Genomic DNA, 18,841 nt, shown 5'->3' with positions numbered 1-18,841 from the left:
GGCCCTTCATTTGCTCCAGCACTTTTCTAATTACAGCTGGTGCCATCAGTAAGAGTTACAGACAGAGCAAAACCCTGCAAGGATGAAGATAACCAGCCACTGACAGCACATCCTGTGGCAACCAAAGCCAGGCTGACTTAAAAATCCAGGCTGCATTCACCACCCCAGGAAAGCCAGTTCCTCACTGTGGTGCCATTTGAGCTTAAAACAGCACAGTAATTCAGCACACACATGGGTTAGTTGGCTGGCAAGCCTGAAGAAAAGCTGTGCAGTATTCAAGCAGAACATGTTTTTTAGCTCTCTTTTCAGCACACAGCAAGTCAAAGATCAATGTTATGTAATACATAATCTAAGGCAAATTAGGGAAAAAAAAACCATAAAACTCAGTGCTGGGGCAAAAGGTGGCAGAGAGATTTCATTCATGGTGTCTTCCATCTCAGTGATTTTGATACTTGAATAGAGTATATTGAATACTTGGCTTTTGGGGAGAAAAAGGAATTATTTTGGTCCTATAGCAATTACCAATGAGAAAAGCTAAACTATAAATAAAGGTCAAACCCAGTTACTGTTGGCATTGGTAATAATTGCATAAATTCCATCAATTTCCACAAAATAACTTTATTAGGCAGATACATGAATATAAAAGATTTACAAATATATTAGTGTTTTCACTGCTGGAGTATACAAAGTAATCAATATTTACACACATTAGTAACTCTGTCTCCAAAATACTGCATAAAAATACTTGGATTACTACTATGAAACTGATCTAGCAGCCTCTTTCTCTCTTTGTCAGAGAGCTTTGAATCTTCATCAATAGCTTTCAATAGAGAGAACAGCTCATCTTTTGTGGTCTTCTCTGTGTTGGAGCGATACTCTCTCTCATCCAGCTTTTGGCAAAAGGTATAACCTGAAAGGAAAGGTGAGATATTCAGAGGATTATCACCACACTCCACCCACTCTCGAGATTCCAGAGACCCACCCTCCTTTAGATCACATCAGCCATTGTTACAAACTTTTTTTGCATTTGGGGGCATGACAAGATGACAAAGCTCAGTGGGAAGGGTTACCTGGTATCTTGCTGGGATCCTGGCCTTTCTGCAGGGCCAGCAGTTTATCGCTGACCATTTTGTGCAGTGCCCCTGGGACCTGGAACAGAAAAAGAGGACAAGGCAACAGCAGCTTTTCCATCAAAGTTCTCCATCAAGTTTCAGACAAACAAAACCTGGCCATTTTCCAGCTCCTACCTTCAACACATCCCTCTGGTTGTCCACAAGGAACAAGATCAGGAGGTCAGTTTTCCCTCTGGACAGGTTTTTATTGTTGATAATAGCTTTAGAGAATGTTCTTTTCACAACCATCCTGTTGTCACTCTACAGAACAAAGGGAAATAATGACCAGAAGAGGAGAGTTAGTGTCCACCTTTGTTCTTCTGAGACATGGCTTTTCCTGTAGTCACAAATTTAAACTACAAAGGTGGTTTCTGACCAGTACCTGGGCAATCTGGATTTCAGAAAGAGCAAAACAACTGTCAAGAATGCAGATTTACCTCCTTCTGTAGCTTGAGCTCAGAACTATGTGCTGCAACAGCCATGAAGTACAGCAGTCTCCTGAACTCCTCCCTGACTTGGCTGTCTAGGAGCTTCAAATAGAGCTGAACAGCTTCTAAAGACTGCTCCATCTTCCCATTCACTGGGGAGAGAGAAAGGGATCCATTGCCATATTCATTTAAATAAATGTTACCATAAAACACGTGAATTAGCCACTAAAGAGATGCCCTTCTCTCTAAACAGAACCTGCCAAACACAGCAATCCATTCTCCCAAAAACCTCTCCCAGGCTGAGGAGAGCTGCTTGCAGAGCCTCTGACAACACCCCACACACAGACCTTCAGCCTGGCATTAAAGCTCCCTTGTAATTAAGTTCAATTACAGTTCAGCCATCTTAAAGGGGGTGAGAAATACTGAAAAAGGAAAATGGTTCTATTAAAAACAAAACAAAACAAAAGAATGACCTCTGGTTGTGGTAATAAAGACCTCAGAAAACCTGAGGAATATGTCCTAGATACATGGGCTAGTTTGATGAGTTAATTGCAAATTACTTTGTAGAACTTTGCTAAGTTGTAATTTGCCTTACTATGCAGAATAGTAATTTTAGAGTTGTGAATTGTTTAAATGAAGTAGGCTGTGCTAATATCCTTTATCGTGTAGAGAAGAAGAATGGGATATAAAGGCTAAGTATTCCAGTTAACATGAAAAAAGGAGAATAATCAAGGCAGAGAACTTATGAAAAATAAGAAGATCTGGGATAAAATGTTGAGAACTAAAACATCATAAGCTTTCTAAAATGGTGTCCAAACAAAATTTAAAAACAAGTAAAGAAGAAAAATTAAAAGTTGCCAATGGGATACAAAGTATGTACAGCTTTCAGTTTAGCTCTTACAGCCTAAATACTTACTATTAGGCTATATTTATATTTCATTTCCCTTGGATATCTGACTTCCATGGATACCAGCTAGTACCAAATAGTAACACTCTGGTTTCACAGCCATTCTACATACACCTGAACAATGATTACAGAGCTGCATGCAGTAAGAACCAAAATGTCAAAGAACAGTCTTTATGACTAGAAATTAAAAAAAAAAAAAACCCAACCATACATAAAATCCTCAAACAAACAAACCCAAACCAAAACAAAAAGCCACTTGTAGAAGTCAGCTTTTATTCTCAGCTCCTGAGGTAAACACTCAGTTTCTTAGTACATATCTCACATAAGCATTGGAACACAGGTCTATCTTACTTACCTAACAGTTCTGCAATTCCTAAGTGAATTTCAGATGCATGGCTTAAGAGTGGCTCCTTTTTTTGGCTGTAGTATCTCCCAATGTTTTCAAACAGCAGCAGCTTCCAGGAATCTGCTTTGTCTGGCTGATCAGGCAGGTTCCTGCTAATATCCACCACCATATGATCAGGAAGATATTCCAAGCAATCAATTGCTGCAGAGAGCCACTCGTCTGTCCTGGAAGACAAAGAGGTTTGGGGTTGTACCTTTAATTGTGGGTGCCCTTCAGAGCTGGCTGCAATGCTTTCCACAGAGAGCAGGCAGACTGGTTCCTTCATCACACTGAAAACTGAGCGTGCAGGCACTAAAACCCATTGGAAATTCACACACAAGACACTTCACCTGACACACTGGGGCAGATCACAGCCATAAGCCTCTTTGTTATGTATTTAATCAAGATGAAAAATTAGTAACCCACAAGTAAACAGGCCCAAGCAGTAAAACCCAAAGTCAATCATGTCCTCTACTGTTAGATAAGGACGCAATTATCGCTGGATAAACAGAAACATGAACCTTGATCTGATTCAGACTGGTACAAGTTTTTCTGAGAATGTTTTCACCTCTATGCACAGTTTCAAGCTCAACATTCTTAGCTCTTTGAATACAGTAGGAGAAACTAAACTAGTTCCTCACAAGCAATGTCTCCAGGAAAAACTTTCATGATGATTACAAACCCTCTATCCTTCCCTCAACGCAACAAAGATTTTCCCCTCTGGACACCATCAGCTACTGTCATTGCATTCAAAACCCATCCCAGTGCTCAGCAGACATTCTCACCAAGCAACTGATATTTACCAGTTATTCCAGTCAAGTCCAACAGGGAAAAAAAGCTCACATCCTTTCTGCACCACTGAGACTGCTACATTTGCTACATCCCCCCAAAGCCCAACTGTGCTTTACACTCCCCTGAAAGCAGAAAGTTTTTCAGAGCTGAAGAGGAGAGCAAGGATTGCTTACTGAGAGTCACTGAAAGCCTTGAGGATCTCTCTGTCCAGGTAGTTGCTGGTGATGACATAGCCAGGTGCCTTCCTGGGCTCTGGCAGCTGAGCTCTGATCTCCTGGTGCTCCAGCAGAGACTCCAGCAGAGGGAGGTCCACCAGCTGCAGCAGGCGAGCAATTGTTTGTTCTTGCCACACTTCATTAATAACTGGGGAAGGTGCATACACAAAGCACAGGGAGACTCAGCAATGTGCAAAAACTGATCCCAAGGAAGATAACTCCCTTCCTCCCATCGGGCCTAACCTAACAGATTGACTTTACCAAAGCAGAAACTTGCAGTAGCAAAGCATGTGGCTCTTATCAGCTTGAAGTGCCTTTTATCACCACAAAAAGGCAAGAATTACCCATTTGTTTAGTTAGCTACAAGTGTGGGAGAACTGCTTTTCGAATAAATCTGAAGTGCCTTACACTCTTTGTGCTGTAATTTGCAAACAATCTTTGTTCTAGACAAGGGATAAAAAATAAAGCACAACAGTGACACACTCCTTATCACAGCTTCCTTGAATATTTCCCTATGATGAAACCACAGTTTCTAGGATGCATTAGCACTTTTAACCAAAGGGAAAAACACATCGGATCATAGTTTGGTCTGAAAGACAAGCAGTGAATTGTCAAGAAGAGTTTCACACAACACTGAAGGAGTGCTGGACATGCAGATACACAATTCACTTCCAGCTAACAGCAGACTATTTGCCCTGGCTAAAACCAGCACAATCAGCACAGGTCACTGAGTATTAGGAATATTTCTAACTCGAATCAAGCTCATAATACTCAATACCAGCACAAGAAGTGCAGGTAACTGAGTATTACGAATATTTCTAACTCAAATCAAGCTCCACACATTGGGTATTCTTCTCCACAAAAGTCAACGCTGATTTATTTCAATCAAGAGATAATGCCTCCTGTCTGATGAAATAAAAAGGCAAAAGGCAAGCCTGCAACAAATATAATTTGCCTTTTCATGACATGGTGGTTAAACCAGAATACTGTGAGTGTCAGTTTGCCTCCCTCTCCAACCTGAGGGGCACAAGTCCTGCAGAGGGATTTTCCTTCTCCCACAGACAATGACTGGGACATTATTTGGCTTACCTCGCCGGGACAAGCTGTCTGAGATGTTTACTTGAGGGCTGCTTGCAGGATTTAGACTCAGGTTTTCCCAAAGATCCTCCAAGCTTTCTGGTTTGAATGGGGTATTGTAGAGCAACGTGCTGTTCTCGTATCTGAGATTAAAACCAGTTTATACATGTATATGTATAACCAAGTATATGGATAACCAAATATATCATGCAACATACAGATATGGGTAACTGTCTCAAGATCAAAAATTTTCTCCTGTATAGATGTTTACATAATCCCCCTCATCTCGCCTGCCTGACATTTCCTCTGTCCAAGTCACCCAAGAGAATCTATCATACCTGCAAAAATTATTTGCATGTAACAGAACCACTCCAGCCACAAAATTACTGTTTCTCCAAGCAGAGCTGTATGATTTCAATTGCCAGCTCTTTGTTTTAGGGCACTGCAATATCTTTTTGATGTCCACTACCTTTGACATGGATATGCACGTATTGACAGAGCTGCTTCTTTGACTAAATGAAGAAATGTAACCCGATGGATCTGTGCCCTGCCCAGAAGAAAAACACCTTCATTCTACACTAATAAAACAGGAATAATCCTGTTTAATGACTGTTTGTTAAATATATTCTAAGTCTCACTTTAACAGCTCTTATGATGGAAGTATTTTTAAATACCACATATAATTAAAGTGATTTTAATTTCTCATGAATTCTCTTTTTAAATAAAGACTTGGGACAGTATGCTTCAGGAAAGAACAAGAGCCAGTGGGAGAAAGGGGAGAAGCAGGACAAAGGAAATATTTTAATCTCTGTTCCTCTACTTTTTTCATCGGGGTTGATGCACTCAAGTTCACATTTGCTACTCACATGAATACGTCAGTCAAATAAGGAATTTTGGGTCAATACCATTTACAATCTCCAAAAGTGCACATTGCTAAAACTGCTGCATTAAATACATCCACGGAGTTTCTTGTAAGAATATGTCAGAATAGGTGAAGAGACGAACACTTCACAAAAACTGTTGAAGGGAAGTTATGTGGCAAAGTGGCATCTACACATTGTGCTTTGTGTGGGGTTAGTTAGCACCAGGGATGTCTTTGCCCACTCCTAAAGGGACAGGGAAACAAAAAAACCTCACCATTGCACTTGCCTCTGGTTCTAGGATGGAGTGCAATAGCAGAACAGCAGAACAGCCTGCTACCCTGCCTGGGAACAAGTCATACATGCATAAAGAAACAGCTAAAAAGAGTAAAGTTGGAAGTGTAGCAAAGCGAAGATGGTGAAAGGAGAAAACCTTTTCTTAGAAGGTGCATGGATTACTGGTTTATGCCAGAGCTAGATGTGCAGTGACTAGATTGCCCTGTTGCATTAGCCTGCTTGATGCATTCCAGCTGGTTATATTGATTTAGATCAGTATGTAAATGCACTTAATTTCTACCCTCTCACCTCCCTCCCCCAAGGCGAGGTGATAACAGAGAAAACAAGCAGCCATGTAGGCTGTGTGGTTTACCCTCTTCAAATTGCTCTTTCCTACCTGTCTTCCACCCACATCTTCACAAACATCTATGCAGTGTCTATTTTTACCCCTTAAACGAACAAATTCGCTTTTCTCTCCCCCAGAACACATAATATTTTCCTCTTGTAAATAATTTCTCTTCACCTCCCCGTACTAACCTCTGCGGGGTACACTGCTGGTAATCCTTCTCAAGCTCCGGCTGGCTGGGGGCGTTTGTGAATCTGTAGAGGCTGCAGCTGCTGTCCTCAAACACGGAGCGCTTGTCTTTGCCAAAGACCCTGGTGGAGACGGCCTCGAACACTTTGCAGTCCATCAGCGCCTGGCACACCCGCACCACCTTAGCCCGGGAGATATCCACGTCCCCAAAATACTTGTTCTGCAGGAGGTGGGCAAAGACAACATCCACTGCATCCGAGCCGATGAAGCAGTCGTGGTAACTCTTGAGGTTCTGGCGGCGCTTCTTCACTTCCACTTGAGTCTGGAGGGCGCTGATGATGCTGCTCCAGACGAAGGTGGCTCCGAACGGCTTCTGCGCCAGGCTGAAGCCTGAGAACACACACAAAGCCTGAATTCATGCTGCAGCCTCAGAGAACAGCCCCCTCTCTGGCTTCCAGCTTTCCTCAACCTCGTAAGGGTTTAAAAATCTGTCAGACTTCCACTTTGGCTCGGGTTGCTCAGGCTTTAACACTGTGTTACTTCCTCAGCAAGTCTGCCTGCTCTGCGCCCCTGTCCCTCTCCCTCTTTGGTGCTTCCCCTCGCTACACCAGCCTAAAGCTTTGCGACCAGGAGTTCCTGTTTTGTCAGCCTCTCACTTTGTCCTTTTGTGTCCCTTGGTCACCTAATGGTCACCCTTGCAGAGCCACTGCTAAGTCCCACAACCACAAACCAGCTGCGTGCACTCCTAACACCCCGGCTCCTCCACAACACAGCTGGGCAGGGAACAGGGATGAAGAGACCCCTCAGAACCCTGCTTGCTCCAGGATTGTGCACACAACACACACAAGCTACCTAACACAGTGCTCAGCACACCACTAACAAGTGCATGGATCCTCTGGAGATGGCACTGACTCCACACCGATGCCACCAGAGAGCCCTTTGCCAGCACGGCTCCCTCTGTCACCCAGCGCCACTCCCGTGAGCCAGCCCGTCTGCCCTCCCTCCCTCAGTGAAACCACTGAACTATTACTCATTTACCAGTCTGATTAGAACAAAATGCCAGCAGCCAACATTTTGACCTGAGGCTACACTCAGCCTCCACAAGGACTCAAAAACACACGAAAGTTTGTTTTTGAGCAGGTGGCACCCAACTGGGGAGAGCTGCGGCCACCAGGGAGGCTAGAATTAGAACGTGTTTTTCACTAAGTCAGATGAATAATTTACTAAGAGTGAAAGCAGAGGAAGAAGAGGGAAATCAAAAGCTGAAGGACAAAATATGGAAGGAGGAGTTGGCAGCAATCCTACAGAAAGCCAGCTGGGATTGTGACAGACCTCAAACCAAATGAATTAACAGTGCAAGGCAGTGTTTGAAAAAAACAACAACATGCAACTCCTTCTGGAACATATTACCACGAGCGTTTTCCACAGGGATGCAGAAGGAGGTTGTTTCTGCTCTGTTTAGTCTGAAGTGGCTTTAGCTAGAGAGGTGTATTCCAGTTTGAGGCACCAAATCACCAATCAGTTTTCAGCTGATCCCCAGCTGCAGGAAAGCCCACACTGGCAAATAAGCAAGGGGAAAAGGAAAGGTATAGGGGCAGTGAAGACTGGGAAGAGGGAGAGAAAGCAAGGAACACACCACCACCCGAACACAGCAACTCTTCAGAAAGACAGCATCTTTTGTTTCTGAAAAGATTCAAGCCAGAAAAAAAAAAAAAAAAGAAAGAAAAAAAAAAAAAAAGAGAGAAAAGTAAAGCAAAGCAGCTAACACACAGCATTGAACCAGCCAAGGGAGAAATCTCCCAGAACCTCCAGTTTCCAAAGCTTTAAAAGTACAAGACGGACAAGGTACAGAACTGCTGACACTTTAACTCGATGACACCTTCAGGAAGGCAGAACAAACACAGCGAACACGGAATTCGCTTCCTGCCCTACATTCCAACAGCCAGCTATGCTCTTTGGGAGGGAAGAACCCCAAACCCGACACCACCAAACACACAACCGCGCTGGTTTCCAGCGCTAGAATAAACACAAGCACCTGCAATGCTCTAACTACCACTCACAGCCTTACCAGCGCTTCGGATCTTTTCTGAGGGAAGCGGTATGAAGTGTACCATTAGGACAATAACTTTCCACAAAGTTAAGGTGGGGAAAGAAAAAGGGCAAAACCGCTTTCCAGCGAGCGCGCCCTGTCACCGCTTAGGCTGCGCCACCGAGGCACCTGCTCCTAAACCGAGCTGGGGCCGCGGAGCTGCCCGAGCCTCCCTGGCAGCGACTCCGGCGGCAGCTCCGCGGGCAGGGCAGGGCAGGGAAGGGAAGGGCAGGGCACGGTCCCGCGGGTCCCGGCGCTGCCGCCCGGCCCGGAGCGGACACAGCCGGGACGGGATCCCCACGGAAGCGGCTCCCGGAGCGCGGCCAAGTTTTGAACCTCCCGGAGCCGGGAAAGGCGCCGAGCGCAGCAGCCGCCACCGCCGGGAGCCGCATCCCACTCCACGCCGCTCCCGCTCCCATTCCCTGCCCCGCTCCCCGGTATCCCCGGTGCTGGGCCGTACCCGGGGGCCTGGCGGCGGGGCTGCAGACCGCGCTGAGGCTCAGAGCCGCCGCCTTCTCCCGCACCGTGGCCATGGCGAGCGCCGGCTGCTCCGCGCATCTGCCGCTCCAAGGCGGCTCTCGGGGCCCGCGGGGGCGGAGCTGCCGCGCCCCCGCCCCGGGGCGGCGCCCGGGACCGGGCGGGAAGGGCAGAGACCGGCCCGGCACCGCCCGAGCGGCCGCGGCGTGAGCGGCGTGGGTGGAAGGGACCCATGCGGACCATCGGGTGTAATCCCCCGGCGAGGCATTTCAAATGTCTCTCTTACATCTCAAGCACGTCAGAAGGCTCTCTCTTCTATACCAAACTTTATTCTTTAGATTTCAAGTGTCTTCCCACAACAGGAACGCGCTCGGGGGGCTCTGGAGTGTCTGTGCCAGTGCGCTGCCACCTTCGGTGCAAGGAAGCTCCTCCTCGTGCAGTGAGCACAGCCCTGGCACCCCAGTTTTGACGGGGCAGGCAGCAGATACTGGCTGGTCAGACAGGATTTGAGAAATGCCATCTTTTGCTATTTCTTAAAATAATATTACTGTAAAATGCTTTCCTAAAGCACAGTTAAACTTAATATCAATATAATAATTCGTTTATAGATTTATTTAGTCACTCTAAATAGTGCAGCCTCATGCGGCCAGGATGGTTTTGGCTGGGGGAATTCCTCAGACCATAGTGGAAAGAGCTCAGGATAAAAGTACAACCCCCTGTGTCTGGTTTCCCCTTCCACAGCAGATTCCCCCCAATTAACCTCCATAAACCTGAACATGGGATGCACAAGAGAATGCCAATTACAAAGACACTAAATTATGTTAATTTATTCATAAAATTGTTTGAGACCAATGTATTTTTAACAGAAGTCCTAGTCCTAACAAAAGCCACAGTTGTGTCAAATTATTTTCAACTGTTGCAAAGGACTTTTATACCAAGGAACAGCAGAATAAAAATCTATTTTCATTTATTTCCAGGTCATGTAGAAATACTCCTACCTACTCCTACCAGGATCAAGAGAGTGGTTATGTTTTGAAGAACTTAAAAACTTCAGTTTTCAAGAATTTCTGAGTCTCATGTAAGACCTGTAGGGTTTAATTAGAAGCATAAAGCAGAAACAGTATTTAAATTCAACAGCCACAATTTCAGACATGTCTGTTGATTAACTTCCTCATGTCAATTAAGTGTTTGCTCAAGGATAAAGATGGTAAAGGATAAAGAGCCACGTTCAGGTCTTGTCTGATCATGGAGGGAGAGAAGGCAAAATGGAAACCTGCAGCTCACAAAGGGAGCAATGATGCACACCTGCATGCAAAATGCAAAAAGCTTTTCCCATAATGAACCTGGAATCTGGGCTGCCAACCAGGATGGGGAAGTGACAGCACCTGGAATTTCCAGATATTCTGAGCACTGTTCTTCCAGATAACAAAGGAGATCTAATTGGATATAAGACCTTACACAAAGTAAAAACATGAGAGGCGTATCAATAGAAAATATTCTATTTTATAGGGGTGCTGTTCTATTCTATAGGGGTGCTGCTGTTTTATCTGCAACAGATGAATGTTTGGTTAAGTGACTGGGAAATGTTATGTGTTCATGAAAAAAAACACAGGAGAAAGTTTTAACTTCATAACTTAAAAAAAAAATGGAAGGACACCAAAGCTGGAACATAAGCTATTCTAAAACCCAGAATTGTTCAGAGTTCCAATTAGTATTCAAATTTTAAACACCAAAACAGACAGTGACTTATCACTGAAAATTGACTAGGAAATAAAGAGGGATTTTTGCAGAACAGTACCATCCAATTTCTTATTTTCAAATGAATTCAGATTCCACTTTCTTGAATGGTTAACATAGAACTCTGCATTTCACGTGCCTCTCTTACATCTCAACAACGTCAGAAGGCTCTCTCTTCTATACCAAACTTCATTCTTTAGATTTCAAATGCCTTCCCACAACAATAAAGCTTTAAAGATTAAGTGTATATCAACATAGCTTAAATGTATATGTACATAAAATTTATTGCCATTGTCATCAGGATCTGTTGAAGCCAATAGTTTTCTGTTTCTGAAAACGCAAAGCAATAATTACCATAAAAATTCAGAAAAATATTCCAGTTATTTAGAACAGTTACACTTCTGTTTTTTCCCCACTTAAATATCAACAATGCCTGTATTCACTACAGTGGTGAAGTTGATGAAAGGAGTACATTATAAAGAGTAACGCTTAAAATGTTGCTCCATTCCATTGACAAATGTCGAGACAAATTAAAGTTCAGCATTTGGTTCACTGTCGCACAGAGATCCTCATGGAAGGGAAAATCAACAGCTTCTGGTACAGAAATTGATACAATTATCAGGGCATTGTCAAATCTGCTCTACTTCAATGCCTGAGGATACAAAGGCCAGTGCAAAAGGTTTTCAGTAATGAAAGGGACCTATAAAAATGGGAAAACTCTTCTCTAGCGTGAAAAACGCCAGTCTCTTGTTTTTAAAATTTTTAAAGTTTAATAGTAATCAAATGGTTATAAAAATAGTAATACAATTAGAGTAATAATAATTTGGACAATTTGAATTAGGACAATATGAGACAATAGAGATGAAGAGTTACGGACATCCAGGTACCTTTTTCTGGACAGCACGAGCCTGAAAAAGGACTCACGTTAACCCTTAAAAACAATAACCTGTTGCATATTCATACACCTCATACATGATGCATAAATTCCATTCAAATACAGGATTCTGTCTGGTCATCGTCAACTTCTTCCTCTTAATCTTTACAGTGCCTTCGAGGTGGGAAGAAGTTAATTTCTTCTGATAAGAGGGCAATAAATTCTTTTTCTGTGAAAGATTCAGGTGTCCTGTGGCTGCTGTCTTGCTGCGAGTCCTTTCTTTAAAAAAATTATCCTAGATAGCATAGTTTCTATTTTAACATTTTTTTATAACCTAAAACTATATTTAACACAGTACTTAATTAATACAGCATTACTTTCTAACACAACACATATAATATTCATTTTAATATTTGCAAAAAGCCAATCATAAAATACGCAATTTTCACATCTGGTAATCTCAAATTCAATAACATGAACAGCTATTCACACAAAATAGCAGATTGCAAAGGGCTGTTTGACAAGCTGGACAGATCTGAGGGTGGATTAGAGGGCTGGCACAGGGGATCTCCCTTAGTACTGACAAACAGGTTCTGCCATTTGCAGCTCAGAGCAGGAGCATTGCTTGGGGCTGAGCTCCACAGGCTGCAGAGCACAGACACTCTCCCTTAGGATGCAGAGTAGGTTACTCACAAACTCACTGCTTGGTCCCATTTCCCATCCTCATAGGAATTACAAAAGAGGATGGCGTAGTGTCACAGCTCTTGTCACAGAGAGCAGCAGGGAGAAGTTCCCAGGGATTTCTCCTAGGGAAAGGCAGTGAGAAGCTCAGAGAAGAGAAAACAATTGTTATCTCTACTTGCTGCTCCTGTTGTTTGGCACATGTGGAATGTGTTATGGAGCATGTTTCCCCAAAGTGATTTGTTAATTGGATTCTGCTGAGGGTTGTTTGGACTGATTGGCCAGTTGGATCCATGTGTGTGTCTTGACTGTTTGGAGACAGCCACAGGTTTTTCTTTAGTATTCTTTAGTATAGCATCTCTTTAGTATGTAATTTTGTTTCGCATTAGTGTAATATAGTATAACTTATAGCTATATACTTCTAGTTTATATACTTATGAGCTATATACTTATAGCTCTATAGTATATAGCTCATAGTATGGCATTTGTTGAGCTTTCTGAACCATGGAGTCAGAGCACATCATTCCCGACATTGGGGTCGCCCTGCATGGATAGGTGTTCCAGATTGCAATGCAAGATGTATTCCATTACCATCTGTATGGCAGATTATCTTTTGTCAAGTGGGCAGTTTGCCTTATCTCTCTGAGTGACTACATTCACACCTCCCTGCTGATAACAGACTATTGAATGTCACTGCATGGCTGATAAGAACTATAACATCCCATTGGGAGATGTGAGCCCAGAGGGAGGAGCCAAGCATTCCTACCCAGATATAATCCAGAGGTTTTTGAGACACCAGCACGGCTTCTCCACGGGGTTCCCCAGAGGAACAGCAGCTGCCTCTCCTTCCACTGGATCTTCAGAGGAAGAATACATCCTTCTCTACAGGATCCCTGCTCCAGCAGAACTGCCCCTGACACTGCAGGAGGGCTGAGCCACATTTCCAATGGGACTGCCACCAACACCCTGACCCACAGGGTGTCAGGTTGGGTTCTGACTCTGGCAGTGTTGTTCTAGTTCACTGCATTGTTTATTTTATCCTTTTATTTTTCTTCCCTATTAAAGAACTGTTATTTCTTGTTCCCATATTTTTACCTGAGAGCCCCTTAATTTAAAATTTATAGCAATTGGGAGGGGTGGGGGGGGGGGTTATATTCTCCATTTCAGGGGAGGCTCCTGCCTTCTTTAGCAGACTCCTGTCTTTCCAAACCAAGATGGCACGTGCAGGTTCTGAGGGATACAATGATTCCATCTAGTGACTGCAGAGCACACTTGGCCTGGGTGAGGGCACCACTCACTCCTGAAGGGTGGCTCTGGAATGTCACGGTGAAGTGAAATCTGTAAGGATTCCACCCTAAGTGAAGTGAAATCTGTAAGGATTCCACCCTGGCCTTTCTGAAGGGCCTAGAACAATGAACAAGCTGCCAGGACAGAAGGTTCTGGCGACAAAGGGAGCATTGTCCAGGAGCTCCATGCTTGCAGTGGCGGGCTAGACTAGCGATGCGTCTGTGGGAGCACAGCGGGCAGGGCAGGCTGAGCTGTGCTGCTGCACACCGACCCCCACTGGAACACGGAGTGCACTCGTACAGAGCTTCTAGAAAGTTCACACTTTTGTATGTCAACTTGGAGATAAGAAATGCTGACCTTAGAAATGTTACGGAATTAGGATAGATGTTGTTGAGACAGAAATGGAGTTAGAAAAGAGTTTCAAAGGATGGTTTTACAAATAAGACTAGACACTTCAGAGAAATAGAACTGTAAGAGATGTATTGTAGTAGTAAGACTCACGAGGAGTTGTTTTAGATGACTAGTTTTAAGGCATATACAGCATAGTGTAGTAAAAAACTGATATAAACACTTGTAAATGTATTGTAATTAGAAAATAGCTTCTAATTGTGATAGCGTGAATGACAACATCTGTATGTTGTCTCACTGTACTCACTTTACAACATCTGTATGTATTGTCTCACTTTACTCATAAGACTAAAAATAGAATAAAAGTCTTTAAAACACATCTCAGTTGCCCCATCTCTAGGTGAAGAAACGAGTATTGTCACTTTTTTTGGACAATACTATTTTCTTGACCTAGATCTCTCTACAAATCCATTTCCCACGCTCCAGGAGGAGCCACAGTAGCTGGCATACACTGATCCTCCAGGTGCCTCAGGGCAAAGAAGTGGGAATGAAGCAACCTCACCACACTTGTGAGGTCACAAGCCCCCATTTCTCAGTCCTAATATAGAGAAAAGATTTTGTCTGAAGTGGATTTTCCTACTTTTCCCTCTAGTGGAGGTTTCCTGGGACTTCAAGCATGATTAGATGCTGTGACCAGAGACTGACTTCACTGTCCCTAAATGAGTCCTGGCACTGTAGTCTGAATTACAGTTCCTAAGAAGACATTACACTTCTGTCTCAGGTATGGGCTACTGTGTATTAAAGAGATCCTGGAATGTATGTTAATAAGTTTTCTCTTAATATTTCTACTTGCAATACATCTAGAACGACCTAGAAAATTCAAAGAATATAATCATCCAAACATTCTAGGTCCAAAGTATACATGGAACATGAATTTACTAATATCGAAAGCAAATTTCAGCTGCAAAGTCTTTTAACTAAGAATTTGCACCTGTCAGCATTTTAAAAACCTACAAGACACCTACTAAAATCAGTAACAAATTTCTAACTTCTAAGAAAAGGATATTGCTTACACTGATACCATATTGTCAAACTATGACACATATTAACTAGAAAATTTAAATATTGGTATTTCTTTAATTATTCATAAGTTTTTCATGTTCAAAAAAATTTTTGCACTATACAGCAAACCTCTCCCAACCAATTTTATAGCCCTGATCATGCCATGAACCTGGCTGGTAAAGAAAACTATTTAGTATGCAAAGACTCCTCTCAGAACAGTGACGGCTCAGTGTCCTCTGCAGGCCAGAAAGCTGCTCAGCCAGAAGTGCAATGAGACACTGTGAATAATTGATGCTCTCATGAAAATATATTTTCTTTAGTGTCTGCTCTGAGATGTGACCAGGAATAGAGCAAAGCAGGGTTTAACTTAGGAATAAAGGAAAAAGACTTTATTAACTTACAACTATATGTAAAAAGAAACACACACAGAACTCAGAATGAAAACATTCCTCCTCCCCCCCACCAAATTTTTAACACATCACAGTAAAACAAAACACTGGATTCTCAATTCAGTTACTACTCCTCAGATAACTCTCAGTCTATCAACACTCTTCAGATAATCAATTCTCAGTTCATCAAGAAGAGAGGAGTCTCTCTTGTACCACAGGCTCCTCTAGGAAACACAGTTGAAACTTCTTGTGTTTCTATGTCTATTGTTTAAATTTTATTATTTAATAAACAGTTTTTTTCCACTTTTCTCCAAATATTTTCTCCCAGACTAGTTGGGGAGAAAAGCCAATTAAATCTACTTTCTTAAAAAAAAAACCGTTAAAAAGTTCTCTCCGAAATTTGCTCTAAACCAAAATAAATACAGGTGGTAACTTCACTGTGGGACAAGTTCCATGTTCCTCCTCCCCAGTGAGCACTCGTAAGAAATTGTAGAGAATTCCTTAAAGTTTGACAGAAGGTTTACATAGTATGTACTGTATGTAAAGTTTGAGATAAAAAATGTTGACTTAGAAACGTTATAGAATAGAATAGACATTGTTGAGAGAGAAATGGAACCAGAAACAAGTTTTAAAGAAGGGTTTTATAAATAAGATTAGATATTTTAGAGAAATAGAACTATAAAAGATGTAGTGGGACTTAAGAGGGATAATTTTAGATGATTGGTTTTAAGGTATTTATAGCATGTTGTAGTAAAAGTTGATATGTAAAGAAACACTTATGATGTATTTTAATTAGGAAATAGTTCATTTCTGATTGTGATGGTGTGAATTATAACATTTGTACTGTTTCACCCTTCACATGAGACTGAAAATGGAATAAAAGTTTTTAAAACAGCTCTCAGTTGCCCCATGTCTGGGTCAGAAAAGGGCATAATCCCACAAGCACTCACTAGTGGCACCAGCTTAATGGGATAGCAGGAGCTAGTGGGTGAGGGGGGAGAAAAGTGAGAACTCTAAATGGATTTGCTGAGCAAAAGCAAATTCCTGATTTTGACCCTTTGTTTTGATTTTCTTAGAAAACAGCTGCATATCCTATATGCTCTGGGGCAGAGAATCAGGCTTATTGTTTCTGTTAGAAGCAGGAATCTATAATTTACATTTTATATTACTGTACAATGTGCTGAGGCCACCTAACTCAATTATGCCATATTTGCCAGGCCCATGGTTTACGATAGGAAAATGTCCTGAGAAGAATCCTGCAGAATTTTATTACCCACTAAACTCAAAGGCAACTTGTACAGTTCATGTCAAAGAGAAAGTGACAGTCCCTGGCTGAGCATTCCTTTTACCTGGTTTGTGGGATTTATTTAAGGCAGCTGGTCCCAGAATTGCAATACTTGGATTCTCACAGAACCTGTGAGCACTCTCTTCAACTCCTTCAGTGCAAAGTCCATTGGCTGTGGTCAAATTACCTCTAAACAAAGTTGCTGGAGGCTGCGCTGAAACAAGTAAGTGTTCCCTTACTGTTGTTTGCTAGGAAAGCTGTAGGGACAGCAATTTCTGCATTCTGACCAACAACAAAAATCTGGGAGGTTTCAGCAGCCATCAAAGCTACTTTACTTAGGGAAGAGCTCTAAATCCTCATTCTCCCAGAGCTTTGAGCAAGATGCCCATTTGACCTAAACACATAATAAAACATTGATGCTCCAGCTTTTATTCAATTATCATATCACTTACCTTCTGTTGCCACAGCAACAATATCTGATACATAAATAATGCACAGACAAATCACTCTAGCAGCCAGCAGAGTTAGAAAGGAAAGGATGATGCAAGCCAATATAATTTTACTTAAAAGATCTTTCAATCACATGTTCTGGGAGTTTGAGAAGGCTACATGTATTCCCAATTATATAGTTTACAATTTCAAATAACACATGTAAATAAAAACCTCATTTATTCATAAAAGGTAAAATGAAGGACCTTAGCTGCTCCTTCAGTCCTGCTCATGGGCTCTGCTGCTTCCCTCTACCCTTTGGGCATCAGGTAGCTAAAAAAACCCAAACAAAACCAACCAAAATTAAGCACACACAAAGAAAAGAAAATGCCCACTGGAACTTTTAAAAGCAAGAACCCAAGACATACTCAGGACAAATGAGAGAATACAGCCCTGAAATGTTTGTTGCTGTTTTCCCTGACTCACCATTTATTTTGCTTCTTTATAAAAAGCTTGTTCTCTGTATTTGTCCTGTATTCTTTTAAGAAATCAAATGAAAAGAATTTTAATATGGTTTTCTCTTCGTCTGTTTCTAGAAACGAAACAAAGATTTGTTAGGTTATCTATGGAAAAGGCATATAGCTAATGCAGAGCACGTAATTTTGATTGCCTAAGATACTTACCCACAAACTGCTGATAGTAGGAGCTGCTTTCCTTTCTTAAAAAGCTGTGTGCATTCAGCTTCTTCCTTATTCTTTTTGAAAAAAAAAAAAAATCTTCAGAAATTAAAAGCTGTATCAGAAACACAGCATTGAAATCTTCAGGATTGCAGCCGGACATTCTCTGCCTACCTGCTTCCCAAAGTATTTTTTGGAGAAAACAACAATCAATTTCATGGGAAAATGACTCATTTTATATTCACCTTGGTTTGGGAAGAAGCTTATACAGAGAGCCATGAAAAAAAAAAAAAAAAATCCAGCCTCCAGAAGCTCCTTTTTCTGCAAACAAGCTGCCCAGAGAAGGGCTGCTGTGGATCTTATGGCCAATATCCACAGCATGGGATGGGGGTTCAGCCCTCTGTGTGAGGGAAAAGCAGTGCTAAGAATATCCAGGGTAATTCCTTGTGGCTGGGGGCAAAATCCCACAACTCTGTGAGCACCTTTTCTTCTAAGGCACACAGAGATGACATCCTAGTCCAGCAAGAAAGAGAACAAATGAGAAGAGTGAAGTTCAGGTAAACCCCACCTGAATCACAGCAGCAGATTCTCTCTTGCCCCAACAGCGAGGCTCCTCACTCACCACAGCAGTGGAAGATCTGGCAGATGTATTGTACAAATTCATTCAGAATTAAGAATTAATTCAGAATTAAGAATTAATTCAGAACCCAGAATTAAAAAATCCAGATCAACCAGACATGCTCACTTCAGTCAACATAATGGAAAAAAAAAAAAAAAAAACCAAACCCAACCGTAGAATTGTATTTCTTCATGTTGCAAGCAGAAAATATAGGAAAAATTCCAAATTGCCAATTTGTTTCCAACAATCTTGACTTTTCAAGACTTGTGGTTTAATAACAAATGACTAAGCATTATAAGG

The 18,841-nt window shown here is 42.2% G+C and overlaps 1 protein-coding gene across 1 annotated transcript; it reads right to left on the bottom strand.

The window, feature by feature from the left end:
- Positions 1–602: 602 nt before the first annotated feature.
- On the bottom strand, positions 603–9,209 carry DEPDC7 (DEP domain containing 7). Its single transcript, XM_063160561.1, has 9 exons — positions 9,137–9,209; positions 6,590–6,977; positions 4,929–5,059; positions 3,798–3,987; positions 2,803–3,017; positions 1,550–1,692; positions 1,248–1,373; positions 1,071–1,149; positions 603–910 (listed from the first exon to the last, which is right to left on the bottom strand). Exons 1-9 carry the CDS (start codon positions 9,207–9,209, stop codon positions 693–695), a joined length of 1,563 nt encoding a protein of 520 aa, XP_063016631.1. The 3' UTR covers positions 603–692.
- Positions 9,210–18,841: the final 9,632 nt, after the last annotated feature.

Source organism: Melospiza melodia, chromosome 6, assembly GCF_035770615.1.
Source record: "Melospiza melodia melodia isolate bMelMel2 chromosome 6, bMelMel2.pri, whole genome shotgun sequence".
NCBI lineage: Eukaryota > Metazoa > Chordata > Aves > Passeriformes > Passerellidae > Melospiza > Melospiza melodia.
This window is presented reverse-complemented; position numbering and strand designations above follow the sequence as displayed.

What these genes read in the sequence shown, in the direction of transcription:
- DEPDC7 (XM_063160561.1), bottom strand. Translation starts at nt 9,209, where the DNA reads ATGGCCACGGTGCGGGAGAAGGCGGCGGCTCTGAGCCTCAGCGCGGTC. An exon ending in AGCTCAAGCTACAGAAGGAG is followed by an intron (nt 1,374 to 1,549) that starts GTAAATCTGCAT and finishes TTTGTTCTGTAG; the next exon opens with AGTGACAACAGGATGGTTGT. An exon ending in ACCAGAGGGATGTGTTGAAG is followed by an intron (nt 1,150 to 1,247) that starts GTAGGAGCTGGA and finishes TTTCTGTTCCAG; the next exon opens with GTCCCAGGGGCACTGCACAA.